The sequence below is a fragment of the Hyaloscypha bicolor genome (genome assembly GCF_002865645.1).
Source record: "Hyaloscypha bicolor E unplaced genomic scaffold K444scaffold_53, whole genome shotgun sequence".
Lineage (NCBI taxonomy): Eukaryota > Fungi > Ascomycota > Leotiomycetes > Helotiales > Hyaloscyphaceae > Hyaloscypha > Hyaloscypha bicolor.
The window spans coordinates 377550-395409 of NW_020194555.1; the positions used below are offsets into that span (position 1 = coordinate 377550).

The window sequence follows — 17860 nt, forward strand, 5'->3', positions numbered from 1 at the left end:
CCCTATTTTTGTCCACCGCGCGGCCCCCTCTCTCAACGACCCCTAAGTGCTATATTTTATTAGATACAATAACTTTCGCGGGGGCTTAAATCACTAATACTGGAAATTGCATGTTTATTAAAGAGCACAATCATCGATCTTTACACATGTAATCTAAAGAAAAGTCATTTCGCAGGCAAAATTGTGCCTATGCAATCACCGAACCCCACCCCATTCCCAGCATACGCACTCAGGCTCACCGCGTCACCATCATCAAAATACATCTTTCTCTCCATTTCACCCTTTGCATTCTTAACCTCCACCCCTCCCTTTGCAACTATCTCTAACAAACACCCATTCTCCCCAACTTTGTCTCCCGAAATTGTGCCTGTGACGAGCAAGTCTCCCGTCCGTAGAGAACACCCATTCACAGTCTGCTGCGCCACCAGATCTCTCAGTGTCCAATATAAGGACGAGAACTTCGATGTGCAGATTACGGTGGACTCATTTGCATCTTTTGATTGCACCTCTGCTTTGAGCTCGATTTCAAACGTTGGCAACGGATCTGGATCTTGAAGATATGCAGGCAGAACTATTTCTGGATTCCGAGGCGCTGCTGGAATTTTGCAGGGCTTTAAGGCGTCAAGAGTGATGACCCAAGGAGAGATGGTGGTTGCAAATGACTTGCCATGCAAGGGTCCTAGAGGTGTCATTTCGAGACCTTGGATATCGCGCGCTATTATTCATCAGCATAACCCATCTAGTCTTGTCACCTCATTGAAGCGCTAAAAGAAGAGGGCTGAACGCACCACTCCAATCATTAACCAAAACACACCCAAAAATATACGTATCCGCATCTTCAATACCAACGGGTTCTCCTAGCACACTGGCTTTCCCAACCACAGCGGCAACCTCAAGCTCATAATCCAACTTCCTCGTCGCTCCGAACACCACCTTCCCCTCATCCCTAAACTGCCCTTTCGGCCTCACAATCTCCGTCCCTGAAACAACAATCGTAGAACTTCGCCCATGGTAACCTATAGGGAAATACTTGAATCCAGAAGGCAGGTTGCGTTTTCCAAATACGGCTTCAGACGCGTTGAGCACGTGTGAACGAGAGCAGGAGAAGTCGGTGAAATCTCCGATTGCGAGGGGGAGGTGGAGGGTTATGGATATGAGGGGAGAGGCGGTTGATGGTGGCAGGAGGGAGGGAGAGGTGAGGTGGGATTGTATCCATTTTCGCGTCGCAAGGTGAGTGTATTTGGGGAGGGAGGGAGGCGAATGGGTTGAGGGTTTCCTTTGAGTGTAAGTTGGACGTTTATTGGAAAAGAGATTGGAGGAACTTACGTGTGAGAATGTTGCGATTGTCGAAGATGGAATGGAGGGATCGTAGATGGCTAATTCGTCCAGGAAAATTACGGTGTCTTCAAGGCGTGTTGCTACTGCTTTCTCAGGATGAGATGCAGAACTTGCGATCCCGAACGGGATGTTGTTTATGGAGAAGTGATGGGAATACATCGTGAGATCGATCTCGAGTGTCGAAATGAGGTCAAAAGAACAACCTAGCTAAGGCATTAAGAGAAATTGATTTCCGTATGCGCTTATGAGGAAAAGCTAGACTTCCATCTCTGAACAATCCAGGCGAAAGTACGTCTCTGCTCAGCCGAGGGTCGAGACAAGCCCCACACGCGGGACGTCTACAATTTGGAAAGCCGTGAGCGGGGAGCTCGATGAAGGGGTGCAGATGAATTGAATTGGGTCGGAATATCCCCTCTATAAGAAGAATAGGTGGCTATGGACAACAGGCGCCAGAGAACGAAGGCGGCCGCCCCCACTGGCCCGAAAACCCCGCACCACTCGAACTACAGTCGGTCCGATCCAAGAATGACAAAATCAAAGAAAGCCTACTATAATACTAGTTAACATAAATCGTATGAATTAGAATTATCGTGTATCTTATAGTAATTAATTTCCTGTTCTCTGATATTTAATATCTTTAATACTATGGGAGTTACAAAGCACGTGATTTTTTATATATAAGCTTATATAGAAATTTTCGCGTTTTATATAATTAAAAATTAGGCTATATATAATATATGAGATTATATATAATTCAAATAATAGACTTTTATTACTTTATATTCTTTCTTATAATAACTCTTAAAATTTAAGCCTTTATTATATAAAATAAGCTTATAATATATAAAGAATTAAAGGGCTTTTATAGTATGAGGTTATAGTATACGAGTGGGGCGTGAAATTAGAGAGTAAAGATTGGTTTATTTCTAAGAACTAAGAAGAAGAGAAGGGTAATATAAGCAAACTGCAAATCATATAAATATTTAGAAGTTATATAATAAAGCCACATAATTAGAGAAGTAAAATGCTTATTATAATAGAAACTTAAAGGGCTTTATAAGTTCAAGTTTAATATTATATTTACTTAAGTATATATAGCTTTTATAAAATATTTTCGCGGTTTATAAAATTAAAAATTAAAAAGTATAAACTGTTTATATATTTCAAAATTCGATTACTATAACGGCAGGAATAAAGCAATGGAACAATGCTCAAAGATCTATAATTCCAATGTCCTACAGAATCTAAAGCTAAGGAGAGAAGGAGTGAGTGAGGTGTGGCAGTGGATAAGTAGGTATGGCCAAGACCACTGAAACGCCGAGTTTGGTTTGGACCATAGCTTAGAACCTTAGCTAAAACTAACCCGTAGCACCCATGTGACACCAGCCGTTACAATTACTAATTAACTATAAATTATATTAAAAATCGGAATAATAAATTTTAATTTGCCAGGTTTTATCTTATAATTAAATTACTTAATATTAATTAATTAGAATTATAAGTAAAAAGTTATTATAAGTATAAAAGAGCAACCGTTTTATTGTTTTTGAATTAGACTAACTATAGTATAGGCTAATTTAGTAGTACTAGAGAAGAAACTTCAAGAATATAAAAATTAATAAAAAATCGGAAATTAAATAATTACTAATATACTATGGAATTCCAGTTAATAATATCGATATTTATATATTAATAAATAATTCTAATACTATATCCCAAGATTAATATATATATATATATAGTTATAAATATAAGATTAAGAGTTTATTTCTCGTAATTCTTATATATATCCTTAGTCCGGACTTACTATGGCACTTATAATACTCGTGCATAACCAACAAATAATCTTTAGTGCCATGAGATCATTAATTCATCGTGATTTTGCATATAAAATGCGACTAATTTAATGTTAGGGTGGGAAAATCGGAAATTCGCGAGTTTCTTCCCTAGCGTTCTTAAATTCAAGTAAGGACGGGAACCCATAAAGAGGTGACAAGTTCATGGAGTAACCCGATATCAATTGATTTTGGTCGTCGTTTCCGGATCCGATGTCTCATTGTCACAGGCTGCCAACAATGAAAACTCTGCATAGACCATTATATTGTCCATTATCTTTATAGTCATGTTAAGGTCTATGGATACAACGTCTTACTTTCCTGCACTTTAACTCTTATCTGAAGTTGCAAATTGTAACGAAAGAACCATCTAAACACTCCCCACCACTGCATCTAGTGACAAATCAAATTGAAAGAACAAAATGACATTAAGTCCACAGATCACCCTTTAAACCGCACGGTTAGGGTGCCAACCCAGGCGCTTTGACAGCGCAATAGTCGACATGGCCACCCCCGAAGTTATTGCCCCAATAACTGGGAAAATGTAAAACGACACCCCCCCGGGTGTCGATTATATGAATCAGTGGATTTTGGAGTTTTAATAAGGCCTAATTAGTTGCTTGTACTTACTTAAGTCTTTCTCTCGAATCAGATTTCCTAATATAGGTATAAGGAAGTTTATATATAAGAGCTCTAATTTGGGGCGTGGAACAGGCAAGGCGATAATTGCGCACGAGGTAAATTAGTTCCAGGCGCTTGATCGCTAAATTTTCAGGCTCTCATAGTGCCTTAAAAATTCCGACTTTTCTTACCTTCTTTAAATTTTTTGGTGTTCCTCTCTGCTTTAGGTTAGTCCGGGGTCGATTTACATTTTCCCCAATAACTGGGGAAAGGATGCTCCACACCAGCGCTTCCAAAAACAGCCCAACTCAGAATAAAGACGCAAACTTGCGTTCCCCTATCGAGACCCGCCGACAAGATGTAGTTATACTTCATATACCAGTCAGGGTAATACCTGCGGACATAGTACTGGGTAACCAGCGCAATGCCAAAGTAAATCATGACCGAAGAGTTGATGCCCACGCATAGGTATCCCAGATACCAGCAGAGGATGGGAGCATTGATGGCAAAGAGTGCTTTGGAGATCTTGTTGCTGGGGAGGAATTTGTAGAGGAAGTATTGCGGGAGAGGAACCAGGAAACCGATGAGGAAGGCCATCAGCACCCACTGGTATCGACCGCCGACGACGAATAGTTCCTTTGCGAGAGCTCCCCATGCAATAGCCTGTGCCAAAGTAATCAATAAGATGGTTTAAATGGATGGTAGCAGCCGGGGCGCCTACCTGTGAATTGTATGACTGAATAACTTGACCGGACCAGACGTTGGTGCCTTCAATTGAAAGCAAGATTTCACGACGGTTGTCAGTGACAGTCTCCCTGATCGCGAAGTTGAGAATGGCCCCAATAAGCGTGCCGAGGATCTGCATCGTGAATGTCGCCTTGGGAGAGAGCTTCATGTATTGCCCGAGCTTCAAGTCCGAAAGGAGCCCCAAAGCTTGGGTGATGGAGTTCGAGCCGTAAAGGGTGAAATACATATTTGCCAGCGGTTTTCCCGGGTTGATGAAAGCCCCAATCATCTGGATGAGATTCTGTTGTCCGACGTACATTCCGAATCTAGCAGTTTGAATGCCCATGAAGAGAGTGAAGACGAATGACAGCAGGATACTGACAATGTATGCATACCACGGAAGGGTGGACTTCGCTTCGTAAATGCAGATCATTCCGACAGTGAAGGAGAGAACCATGATTGTGGCGTACCACCAACCGGGGACTTCATCATACTCGAGCATGAGTTTGTAGTGAGGGTCGAGGCCCGGGTCGCTCTTGTCGGGCTTCTCTTGTTTTCCATCCCAAAACTTCCAGTGCCACAATGATGGCCTGATGGCCTTCTGCAAAACGTTCTTGGTGAAGTCGTTGCAGATGATAGCCAGATCTGAGATGTGGTAAAGGAACATATAAGTGATTGTTGCTGTTGTACCCAAGTTGTTGGTGAGCAGTGACGATGCATAGGTTGCCGCAAACCACGGCAAACCATAATCTGCAAGCATGGAAGGATCAAGTTCCGATGCGTCGTTGAGAATTGTCGTCTGATTGTATCGATCAAAATGAGAGAAGTTTGATCTGTCTGTATAGAGAAGTTGTGAGAGGAAGGGCATGCTCTGAGCACGCAAAATGTTCGAGTAGTAGATGCCCATGAATAGAATGATGCATAGAACGTAGCCGGTGAACCCAGTTAAAAGGGTCAAGGGAGGCATGTAGAGACATCCAGAACCAATGTATTGCCAATCCAAGCAGAGGCCAAAGACACCAAGTCCTTCGTTTCCACCCGCTCCACCGAAGAAGTTGGTAAACTTGAGACTGTCGCGCTTGGCCAGGCAGAAAATGTTGACGCCAACCAAGATTGGCATGATGTATTCGGGAATCCACTCCCAGCAGAAAATGCCTGCTGCGACCATGTAGAAGAACCTCAAGCGCAGTTGGGTCTCCTTCTTGTCTCTGTGTAGTGTCTGAAAAAGCGTTGAGATTGGCAGAGATCCCGGAAACAGCATAGCCTTTGGGTAGACTAAAGTCTTGCGTAGGAGACCTGCAAAGCCGTATCCGAGCAGTTGAGATGAGAAGATCAGGAAGATTGATACTACTTTCCCAGGCTGATTTGGGTAATACAGCTTCTGCGCTGCAGAGGAGCTCACTATCAAAGACGTCAGTGATGCTGAAAGTAAATCGCAATTCGAGATCGACTTACTGATGAGAATTGCGACGTGCTCCTTTTGGTTGAAGGGAAAGGGGTTCAGCCACTTCAGTATGCCCTTTCGTGGGATGAAGAGAGCCATGGCTTCTCCAAGGACATAACTAATGAGAGCTAGGAAGATCACAGAGACAGAGACACTTTGCGGTTTGAAAATATAGATGGTTGCAAGAACGGATCCAAAGCAAGCAAGTCCAGCGCCTATAGAACGTGAGCCTTCATGAAACTACTAGGGGTTTGACATGAATACCAAGGAAGAAGGTCCTAAATGTCCATGGACTCAGTGAAGTGTCATCATCGACGTGGAGGGCGGTAATAGCTAGTTCGCTAGTCTCCGCAACAATTCTGCCTGTCTCGTCGCGCACCATGTTGTCTCTTTCGTACACGTACAGACTGGTGCCATCGGAGTCGCTGATTGGAACTGAGCCATCGAGTCCCTTCTCATCGATATAGACGCCCTCCTTCTTGTCGTCTGCAAAGGCACCTGGCTGCTTCTCTTCGGCGAAGATGATCTCCCTCGAGGTTTCCTGAAGGATCTCCCTTCCGGGGTCCATGTTACCAGCTTTTGGGTGGGTATCCATCATGTCGAGTTAGTCCAAATCTTGCTACTGTCCAAATATGAGTCGATAAAATCAAACGAACCTAGGGAGAAGAAGAAAGGAGGCCATTATTAATAACTGCAGAAGACCCAGATTTCAAGGGTTTGGCACGGAACCGGCGCTTCGCTGTCGATCGCCTTGGGAGACTGCTTTGAATGCATCCATCATCCTAAAGAATCCCAATATGGAAGGTCGTCATTGACAAGATAATATCACACAGCCTAATTACCAAAATAAGGGAAGGAAGGAAGGGAGTGGAGAATATTGCGATCTTCAGATATCCTACTGGTCTGATGTATGCACGAGAAAGCAGACCTCGGATCCAACCTTCCGCGTCACCGTTCCTTGGGAACTGGATGATGTGACTGTCGTAAGTATTAGATGTTGTGAAAGGAGTGGGGAGTCGCGTACGGACACAATATCTCAACTTGGAAGGTATTTAATCTTTGGGCCGGCTGTTGTTGATGGCTGCGAGAAGATAACATCCTTATACAGTTCTTAGACTTTCGATCGCTTTCAAATCCACCACTGAAAAGAATCGCAAAGGGGATATGAACTGCTATCTTGGCGAAAGGCTTGATAACGTTAGCAGTGTGGGTCCGTTTAGCTCTGGATGTCGTTGAGCCAGTTCCCATGCTACCAATGGTCAACCCAAGGTCTCAGAGATAGCTTGTGGGGTTCTCTGGTCCTGAAACCCTGCGTTCCTGAAGCTTGATTGCCATTGATCATCTGTCCATGTTCGTCAAGTATTCGAATTATCTTATAAATGGGTGCTGGGCCTATATTTATTCAGACCGCTTGATGCTGATTTTGAGGATCCTAAAGCTCGGAGTTCCGAAAGGTGATTACCAGGAGGAATTACCTTCGCCGTGCGCTTGGATATTTTACCCGGCAATTGTTTCTCTCGTCGCATTTAGCTGGTTAAAAGCAACAAAAGCTGTGTAGTGGGGGTGGGGTTTGACGGATGAACGCAGAATGGGCATGACCAACTAGTATCTTTACCAAGAAGTTGCAACAGATTTTGCAGATTACCAGGTATTAACTTGCGATATTGAAATAGGAAAGTCAAGTTGTAGTAAATCTTTATCTTTGGGAGTTGCGCGCTGTGCCGGTCTCTACATCCCCACTATTGTGGATGAGTTGCCCTGCAGCCCGTCGGCGGTAACCAGCTGGAAACAGTAAGGAATACTCTGGATAACAATAAGGTTATCACGCATCGCCCCGAGAACCATCGCGTGATAGCAGTGGGGTCCGGGGATGTTAAATGCAAGAAACACGAGAATGGCTTCGTCCAAGTGAATCGGAGGATCTGTGCTGGGTAGATTTCGTCCCATATGAACATGACTTCGCCCGCAGGGCTTCCAATATCAACATGTCTTACTGTGTTAATACTATTTTAAGGTGATTTCGCGTGCGCACTGGCAGAAGCTGCAAAATCTGTCCAATAGACATGTTTAACACTGGCCAGCTAGATTGATACAAAGTAAGAAAATACGAATGTCGCATGGCAAGGTACTTTGAAGTAGAAACGCCTCGGCAACAGTAAATATTATCAGAGGTGGAGTGAAAGGGTCTTTGGGAGGGTGCAGGCGTCACAAGCCTTCGGTTAGCGACACCTTGCTGCTCACATTATGCTCAAACGACCCTATTTTATGGATTTGTTTAGATAGGAAGAAGTGCGTGAAGCATGACCTTATCAGGATCTGTGAAAGGAAAACCACAACGAAAAAAAAACCCCCCCAGATCAGAACTTTGCAGGGATAAATTATACAACCTTCAATTTCTGGAAGCTGTACTCCATCACCTGCATAGTATCTTAGGTAGTCTTGAGTATAGAAATCCTCAAGTTTCCTCAAGCGTGCCGGGAAAACATCCGGTTTGGGTCCGAAATGGGACGTCCTCCGCCTTGGGCGTAACATTTGCGGCTCCATCCGTTAGAGCTGGCAAAGATAAGACACTTGTGATTGTGGAATTGTATGGTCGATTGATTTCTGCACTAGCACACTTGTGCACGTGCGAAAAAGTATTGTTTTTGTCGAGCAGGGGGCATTTCGGCTTGCTTTCCGGCACCACCAGCCACTCCGCCGAGCACAAGAGACTGCGACGAGAAAGCAAATCTCCACCTCCACGCGTCACCACTGCTGGAAGATGATCTTGGTGAAGCAAACCCTGTATATTCTGAATCTAGTCAGCAATCCATGGTTCTTGGCTCGCACCCTAGAAGGCTCAGAATTCTCTGTGGGGATCGTGACACGGCACTGTCTTGGCCGCAAGTCCCACAACGCAATTGCTACCTTCCTATTCCAGCACAAAAGTCAAACTGATAAAGGATAACGATTTGGGAGTCTATAGCCGGATTCTAAATCCATCATGTCAAAGGGAGGAAGGATGAATACCAAGACCATGCAACTGGCTCCTGGTGTGAGAAACCCGCTACCTCCGCGTCTGGAGGGTTGGCTTCCTAGAGTGGGGAGAAGTGTAGTAGGCCAAAACTTCAAAATCGACCATCTGTCACCCTTGGCGATCAACATCCTTGAGATCGGTGTCCTCATTGCGGAGTGCCGTTAATGCATCTTGGATAAGAAAGTTATGTTTCAAAGGAGTGGTAAACCAGATGTGGGAAGTATCGGAATCTTCCTCCAAGTGCGGATCGTAGAGGACCAGGCCTTTATATAGCTAGAGCCTGGGAATCGTAGGCAACAGTTTGTCCGTGAACAGTCATCAATTATGAGTCTTACTGTAAGACGTTGGGAGGACCGACCCTAGTATTTCCCCACTCTTATCCCCGATAGGTGAGTTTGCCCTTATCCACACATGCCACACTCCGGCTTCAGTCGCTGACCCTACCTCACGTGACCGAGACCTGAAGACCAGTGACTTGTTAAGGCTCGGACGGGACGCATCATAATCTTGCTCTACTACGAGTACGAGAATATCGTTGGTAGTGCACAGAGAAGAAATGCGGCCGCCCCAACCCGGCTACTAGAAATGGCGTGGTTCCGGATGATACAAGTTCAATGCCGTTCAAGAAGCCGAACATGAAAATTGTTCTCTATCCATCAGTGAAGGCTATCTCAAACAATAATTCTCGTCTCAGAATCGTCTAAGATGTCCTAGTCTCAAGCCAAGCTATTAGAGAATGGCCTCCCTAACATAAATCGCTACATCACAACGCCAAACTCCTTTGGGAAAGCTACTATTTCCGAGGCGATTTCCCCGGCATCCATCTGTCAAAAGATTGGATCGATTGCAATCTTCTTTCTGAGATACACCACTCGCACATTTCCCGTCTCCCTCTTTTCATCCAACGACGTATCGTCTTACAATATCGACTTGTCTTCTCCTCCCGATTGTGTCAGATGCCTTGAACTGTGATCAAATTGGAGAGCTAGCTAAAGCACAGAGTAAAGCAAAATATAAGAGAGCAAAGCTAAATATAGGAGTGTAAGGAGAATCACATGAACAATAACCAGTGGAGCCTGCCTTAAGCCCGGGGTGGCCATTAAGGTTAGTGGCTGAGACACGTGACCCAGAATTGTACTAGCTGACAGATTGACCGTTCCCAATGGAACCGTTTTGAGATACGTTGTTATGGCACCAAATACAATTAGTGCGATGCACAAGGGGGCATCATTGGATTATGGGATTGTATTGGAGGGTGAAATAGAATTAGTTTTGGATCTAGGCGAGACAAAGTTGATGAGACGAAGTGATGCTTGTGTTCAGAGAGGGACTAATCGTGCTTGGAGGAATGTGGCACCAAATGGAGGATGGGGGAGGATGGTTGATGTCTTGGTGGCTGCCCAGGGAGAAGGGTTGGAGGAAGAATTGAATGGCATGCCAGATGTAAAGGGTGTGTTTGGATGGAAGGCTAGATGCAGTCGGCTTAGGTCTCCAAAGCATTTCAAGAACTGTCAGACGAGGCTGTTAAGGAAAGATTGAGGGCGGCCAGGCAGGTAATAAGTAGGGATTTCGGGGCTAAGTTAAAAGTCGCGGGTAGTGGTGTATTCTCTTCCCATGTTGAAGCGCCGCTAGTTCCATGGTGCAGGATCCGAATCCCGATCCTTGGATGTGGAACAATCCACTTGCTCTCACCACATTATAACCGCCACCGGCAACTCAGTCCTTTCTGCGCACCTTGCCGCCAGCTTCGAGCAGCGTATAATAGCCTTCCTTTCAGAAAGCCTCAACTCCGTATTCACATCCCTTAACCTCGCCATGTCTGGCACATAATCATCGATTATCCCTTCTTCCTCCGTATGTATAATTAATGTAAAGACCTTAGCTGCCATCTCGCTACCCCAAAGCCATTCACGTCTCGGATATTGCTAAAGCAGGTAAATCGCCTCCTTCCTGATACGTCTCTCCCGGCAACGAGTTGCAACATGGAAGAAGCCTGCCACAAGACTATCGTCGAAAACAAAGACAGCTTGTGCAGGAGATTATTTCCTGGATGGAAAGGTTCTAAATGATTCTCGATGTAATACACCATCTCCTTGCTTAGATACATGGGGGTATTCAAGCGGACGCCACATCAAGTGGCTTCTCCTGACCAACACTGAGTTGGCCCTGTTCAACTTTCTCACCTAATAGCTCCTTCACCTCGTTGAACTGGTAGGCAGGATTCGACAGATTTAGGACAAAAGCCGTGATGGACATGAATCTGTCCATTCGAGAAGCGTTAGCAGTGTGCTCCAACAGAACGGCATGATTTGATCAAAGAGGTCCAACTTACACTCCCTCTAGCACGATAAAACTCGCTTGATCATGAAACAAACTCCCATCATACCCCTGACTCAACTCATCAATCCTATAGATGCATCTCGCCAGGATCAACAGGACAGCAGTGACTAAGAGCCACGCGAAGACCTTGAATTTGCTAGGCAGTGCCATGTTGTCATTGGAGGAGCGCCAATGGCGGATCCAGTCGAGTGCTAAAAGACTAAAGATTGTGAGGGAGAAGACCTGGAAGGCGAGACCTGCGAGGGAGACGTCCACACCAATCTGGTGGGCATTGCCAGATGAAAGGCCTCCCCCTGCGCCTTGGAGAGAGAGGGCTATGATGTCGCTGGGAATGAAGATGTATGCGTAGTGTTTTGGGTTGGTGCGAGGGTAGCCGAGCGCAGTGATGCTGAGAAGTGTGAGTGAAATTGTCGGAGAATAACAGCATGGAGACGGTCTTGAGGATTCACATACCATTGACCGATTGTAATATATATGGCAGCGGTGAAAAATGCAGGAGCAATCGTAAGGCACACTTTGAAGTTATCGAATTAGCACAATTCCTCTAGCAAAATCGGATTCTAATCATGTTTCCGAGAGAGGTGTGTGCATACCAATTTGTATCAAGAAGTAATCGAAATTGAAGGGATTGCTGTGCAGTAGAATCCTTCCAATATATCCAATGATCTCTGTAACACATCCCAGTATCATGGCCCAGCAGTAGAACCACTGCGTGGAATATCTTCTGCTCTTCCAAGCGTGGAATCCTTGGGACAGATGGAAAAGCCCCGAAATGATGAAGAGAGCTGTGAAGAGAGAGTTGGCTGCTAGACTAGGTCTGTACTCGAAGACGCTGTACTTGATGTCGCAAAGGGAGAGAGTGCAGTTGGAGAGCGCGCCGAAGCCGACATAGCCATTGGGTGAAGTGAAGTTGTTCGGCATGGTAAATACTGGTCTTGTTATCGAAATATGGAAAATGTCAAAGGACAATGGGATGATGGGATTGAAGGCAATGCAATTGGAGAAATCTCGGCGTTCAAGTTCTCTGAATGAGGTGTTGGATGGGTGGGGTGGTTCATATATCCTGTATTGACGAGGGCTGAGGGGTAGGCTTGTGCAACCATTGTTGCATCAGCTTAACTGGGAATAAACTGTTACGGACGCAATTGCGGGACAGACTGATCGACTGAGGATAGATAGCGTGGAAAGGAATCCGGCACTGAAAGTGTATCCCGGGTGAGGCTGGTGTAGATGTAACTAATATCCTTAATCGGGTCGAGGTTGCGCTTGCCAATCACGACTCTTCTCAAAGCTGACCGCTATCCTAATTGAGTTCAGTTTGAAACAGGTTTGTTGCTGGTCCGCACGTAAGATAAGATCGGCGGGCTGTCAGTTGCTCCTACGCACGTACAAACTTGCCGGAGGGAAGATGTGCCGATTCCAAATTCTTTAACCGAGCAGATCCATTTCGCCCCTATATTGCCCCTCGCTTCGCTCACCACTAACGAGTCTGCGGACACGGATCTGTGGATTATAGGGCATTTTAGCAACCAACTTCCACTAAAGGAAAACTCCAACTTTTTAAAAGATGCTAGTACTCTTCTCATTATATTAAGAGAATAAACTATCCCTTCGTCCGGTGAGACATAGTCCACGCTAGCAAGGGGGCCTGGCTCAGACTGTAAAGTCGTACCTTTGCTTAAAAACTTATTAGTCATTTATCGCCTTTTCGCCCTGAGCCAGGCAAACAGCCTTTAGCTCAATTTAAGCTCTTTACCACCACTGCAATAACCACCTTATTATAACAAAAATTATAACATTATTAAAAGTATTAATAAAAGTAATATATATATATATAAAATAGTTAATATTTAAATAAGTAAAAAAGGATTTATAACCCTAACCTAATACTATATTTATAGCTACGCTACTCGTATTTTATTACACGCTCTTAAAGATGTCACGTGAAAGAGTAGCGTTCTTCTAGAAGTTTCTATTCCACAGGCAGCCGCGTATCTTCTACAGTACACTGAGTTGTCACTCAGTCGTTCCACTCCCCATCCACATCTCCATGTACATCGTAAAGTACGGAGGTAATTATTTACAGTATGAGCGACCACGCCAGTAAAACCCTTGCAGGGGCTTCCCTGCCGGGAGAGCCTCGAACTGACGATGCCAGATCACCCTCAGCATCACAAGCTGCGCTGCTACAAAGCCAAAATCCAAAGCCTACACAACAACAGTTGGCAGGAAACAAGACAGCATCACGCATTCACATACTTGGCGCCTCTGGCTCTGGTGTTAGCACCCTCGGCACGAACCTATCTTCCGTGCTCTCCCTTCCTGTCTTTGACGTTGACAATTACTACTGGCTTCCCACCAACCCGCCATACACTACTCAACGGCCAATTCATGAGCGCATCGCTTTGCTCAGACCCGATCTTGGACACGCTAAAGAGGAAAATGGGGGATGGCTGCTAAGTGGATCGATGGGTTCTTGGGGTGAGGAGATCATGGAAGATGTCGAGCATGTGATATTCGTGGATACACCGACGGATGTGAGGATGAAGCGGTTAAGGGAAAGAGAATTCAAGCGCCATGGAGAGAGGATTCAAGAGGGTGGAGATATGCATGAGGAGTCAGTGAAATTCTTGGAATGGGCGGAGGCGTACGAGGATCCAGGTTTAGAGGAAGGTAGGAGTAGGCTGAGGCATGAGCAGTGGCTACGAGAGGTGAGGGTACCAGTTACGAGGTTGTCGGGGGACCAGGATGAGTTGGTGGTGATGAAGGAGGCCTTGAAAGCGTTAGGGAGGGATAGTGAAAGGTGAAGGGAGGGAGAGGGATAGTCGGTTATTAATTATATTAAAATTATAGAAACTTATAACAAGAGTGTATTCCGGTTATTTTTGAAGGTATAATAATTCTCTTAAGGGTCCTTTTAGCAAGTAATTAGTTTCTTTTAGTTTCAAAGTAATAAAAAGTAATGGGAAGAATCTTAATTTTAATTTAAACTTAGTTTTGTAATAATAACTTATATTTAACCGGTTATATATCTTTAATTTAAGCTTTTTATAAGATAAGTTATTTATATAAAGGTTTATTTTAAGATAATAAAGCAGTAATTTAAGCCCATATCTGAATAGCACTTAAGTTAGAGCCGCTCAATTTCGTAAGGGCAGGGGAAGCCACGTGGCAGCCTGTCAGAACAGTGCTGACGTTATATTGTACGGCATTCCTTGCTTGAGAAAGCTTCAAAGCTTGCACGTCCCATCTTGCCTGCAAATTAAACATAGCTTAAATGCAAGAAGCGTCTGGTGAGCGCGCAACTATTTCCCCTTCAAGAGCAAAGCAACCCAGAGCAACCCAGAAGTATTGGTGAACCAACACGCCCGACTTCTCCACACACACTACGGGACACATTGTCTGCTGAACTTGCCTGTTATCACCTGCATTAGATTCATAGAATACAGGTGGGCAAATAATGGTTTACACGGGGAAGCCCAGCCGTGGTTGTGCCGTATGTCGACGACGCAAGATTAAGGTGAGGCCTCACTCCCCCTTTTGCCCACCCTCGATTCTGCACTGACGGCTGCACAGTGCGACGAAAAGACACCCGCGTGCTCATACTGCATCAAGACCAAGCAGAAATGCCCTGGGTACGAGGGCAAATTCGACTTGGAATGGAGGGACCAAACAGTGGTTGCCAGAAAACACGTCGAGCGACGAATCCAAGCAACGGAGCACGCCAGGCATCGAGAAGATTCTTTCGAAAAGCTATCATTGTCTGAGATTCATACACAATCAAGCCCGGTCTTCTCGAATTCGAGGCCAGTTCCGACTCCAAGGTCCCTGGATGAACTGACGACTTCGCTTTGAGCTTCTTCTTTGCTGTCTATGCACCGCCACCAACCAATCCTCTGGATACACGGGAACACCTGGAGTTTCTTGCTCCTCTTTACCCCCGAGCGGCGCCCCACTCGACATTATCTCTCTCGGCTATGGTGCTTGCAAGCCGTCTTTATATTGTATGGAAAAGCCAACGACCCGACGCACCCGTCTCAAGATCCCTGTACCTCCGCGCCGTATCAGCCATGAAAGAGCAAATAACTCAGGCAGACACTTGTGCTAATGATGAGATCCTTCTCTCTGTCTTGCTCCTCCAACAGTACGAGGTTAGTCAAAGTTCCCTCTCCGCTGGTGACCATTTGACGAATATCCAGACCCTTGTAAATACGGCAAAGAGAAGAAGTTCACCGCGAGCACATTTCGATGGTGCCTTGGCGCTAATAAAACACCGAGGACTTCATACATTCACCAATAAAGTATCTCAGGGCTTGCTCTTGTGCGTTCGAGCTCAGCTGGTATGTGTCTCGCGTCACGGATAGAAAAGAGTATTAAGGAAGTAGATTGAGGAAGCGCCTCGAAATTGCCTTCCACTAGAGGATACTTTGGATATCTGGAGCTACGTTGCAGCGGGCACTGATGTCTCGCCTGACATCCAACTCGATAACATCAACGTCGAAGTAGCGAATCTCAACGCTTCAGTCACTCAGGCTTCGCAATCGGAGTCGAGCAACCTGGACTCGATCAGCGCCCTGCTCCGCTCATCATCAGAGATAGAAAGAACTGTACGTGGTTGGTGTATATCAAGGGGCCTTCGCGCCATTTGATGGAGCTTCGGAGAGCGGAATATATTCTATGCTTTGCCTCACGGCAAGAGATCCTTCATAAACTCCGCGACGGCACTTCTACTGAGGCCATTAGCGGGCTAGTCGACAAAACGCGCAAGCGAAAAGTGATTTTTTGATTTTTTGATTTTCGCACGAGCCCCACCCTTGCCCCCTCCCCCCCCGCGCCCAAAACGCAAAGAATACCCAAAAAATCGCAACTTTCCTCTTCCTCCCCCCCCTCTAGTAAGGCCTTTATTTAGTAAGTAAATAAAATATAAAAGCGAGATTTACTTTTCTAATTTTGCGATTTTAGTTTAGGCTTAAAATATATAATTTAGCTATAGCCTTAATAAAATTTTTAATTAGAAAATTAAAAGTAATTTTAATAATAAATAAATATTATATTATTTTTAAGTTTAATTTAAAGAACTATTAATTTTATTATTAATAATATTTATATATAACTTTTAGTTTAAATAATATAATAGTTATTATTTTATAATTATTATAAGTTAATTCTAATAAAAGTTTAAATTAAATTTAATATTTTTAAAATTAAAAAATTATCTTTTATTATAATTAATTTAAAAATAGAAAATATAATATTATAATATTAATATATTTCTTTTAAATTTATTAAGTCTAATTAAAACTAGTTTATTAGTTAAGTTATATATATAATAAATAGTATTTTCCTTTAATTTATAATAAATATATATAATAATATATAAATAGATATTAAATATTATAGATTTAGTTTTCTATTTTAAATAAAGCTTATATTAGAATTATATAAATTATATAAAATTATATTTTCTAATTAAATAAAAAGCTTTATATATTTAGCTAAGTATTAGGAAATATATAAGAAAATATTTCTAGCTTTAAAAAGAGATATTAATTAGTCTTTATTAAAATTAACTCTTAAAAATTAGTTATATTTATAAGTATTATTTTAAAGCTTATTTATTTTAATTATTTATATATTATTCTATTATTATATATCTTATATAATTATATAATAATTTTTTAATTTAAACTAATATTAGACTTTTTAAATACTTTATATATTTATATATATATTTTTTTATTTTTTTATTTTATATATTTATATTAATTAAATATTTAAAAGTATTTAATAACTTTAATTTTATTATAAAATTAGTAAAATTTAATTTTCTTTTAATTTATATAATTTATATAATTTCTTATTATTTATATATTTAATAAAAATATATTATATTAATTATAAGATATTTCTTTTAAATAATATTTAATTTAATAAAATATTTATATAAGAACTTTAAATTTATATAAATAATTAATAATTTATTTATTTTTAATACTTTATTAATTATAGATTTAATTAAAGTATTTATATTAAAGTTATAAGCTATATTATATAGTTTTAAAGCTAAAGTATTTCTAATAATTCTTTTATATTTAATAAAAAACTAGTAAATAATATTAATATATTTAATTTAAAAAAAGAAATATAATATTTATAAAAATAATTAAATATAAAAATTTCTTTATTAGTATTAGTTTACTAATAATATATAATATTATTATATAGTTATAAAATACTATTTATATAAGGTTAGTAAAGTTATTATTCTTTAGAAATAGAAATTATAATATTATAATATTAATATATAATTCCTAAATTTACTAAATCTAAAAAAATCTAGTTTATTAATTAAGTTACCTATAGAATATAAAGTTATATAACTATAACTTATATCTTATATCCTATTACTTATATTTTGTATTTCATATCCCGTAATTATATATATAATTCCTAAAAAAAATAGCTATATTAATATTAAAAACTTTCTAAAAAATATAAAAAATAGTATCTTTTTCTAATTATATATAAATTCTCTAATTT

At 42.0% G+C, this 17860-nt stretch overlaps 6 protein-coding genes across 6 annotated transcripts; 3 read left to right on the forward strand and 3 right to left on the reverse strand.

The window, feature by feature from the left end:
* Nucleotides 1–164: 164 nt before the first annotated feature.
* K444DRAFT_524594 (uncharacterized protein) lies at nt 165–1497 on the reverse strand (the record flags this gene model as incomplete). Its single annotated transcript, XM_024874362.1, has 2 exons — nt 165–715; nt 789–1497. The coding sequence occupies 2 exons, from the start codon at nt 1495–1497 to the stop codon at nt 165–167; spliced, it is 1260 nt and encodes a 419-aa protein (XP_024739143.1).
* Nucleotides 1498–3543: 2046 nt separating this feature from the next.
* Nucleotides 3544–6562, reverse strand: K444DRAFT_661467 (OPT superfamily oligopeptide transporter; the record flags this gene model as incomplete). The annotated part of the gene is made up of 5 exons (XM_024886593.1): nt 3544–3566; nt 4043–4457; nt 4516–5921; nt 5976–6179; nt 6229–6562. The coding sequence occupies 5 exons, from the start codon at nt 6560–6562 to the stop codon at nt 3544–3546; spliced, it is 2382 nt and encodes a 793-aa protein (XP_024739144.1).
* Nucleotides 6563–9709: 3147 nt separating this feature from the next.
* K444DRAFT_524890 (uncharacterized protein) lies at nt 9710–10519 on the forward strand (the record flags this gene model as incomplete). Its single annotated transcript, XM_024874392.1, has 2 exons — nt 9710–9929; nt 10122–10519. Coding segments are annotated over 2 exons (618 nt in total), but the record flags the coding sequence as incomplete, so codon positions are not given.
* Nucleotides 10520–11095: 576 nt separating this feature from the next.
* K444DRAFT_585308 (RTA1-domain-containing protein) lies at nt 11096–12241 on the reverse strand (the record flags this gene model as incomplete). The annotated part of the gene is made up of 4 exons (XM_024877910.1): nt 11096–11240; nt 11313–11708; nt 11774–11834; nt 11914–12241. 4 exons carry the CDS (start codon nt 12239–12241, stop codon nt 11096–11098), a joined length of 930 nt encoding a protein of 309 aa, XP_024739146.1.
* Nucleotides 12242–13256: 1015 nt separating this feature from the next.
* Nucleotides 13257–14140, forward strand: K444DRAFT_661469 (adenylate kinase; the record flags this gene model as incomplete). The annotated part of the gene is made up of 2 exons (XM_024886594.1): nt 13257–13271; nt 13543–14140. 2 exons carry the CDS (start codon nt 13257–13259, stop codon nt 14125–14127), a joined length of 600 nt encoding a protein of 199 aa, XP_024739147.1. The 3' UTR covers nt 14128–14140.
* A 640-nt stretch (nt 14141–14780) lies between these two features.
* On the forward strand, nt 14781–16313 carry K444DRAFT_661470 (uncharacterized protein; the record flags this gene model as incomplete). The annotated part of the gene is made up of 5 exons (XM_024886595.1): nt 14781–14816; nt 14897–15144; nt 15177–15660; nt 15706–15927; nt 16308–16313. 5 exons carry the CDS (start codon nt 14781–14783, stop codon nt 16311–16313), a joined length of 996 nt encoding a protein of 331 aa, XP_024739148.1.
* Nucleotides 16314–17860: the final 1547 nt, after the last annotated feature.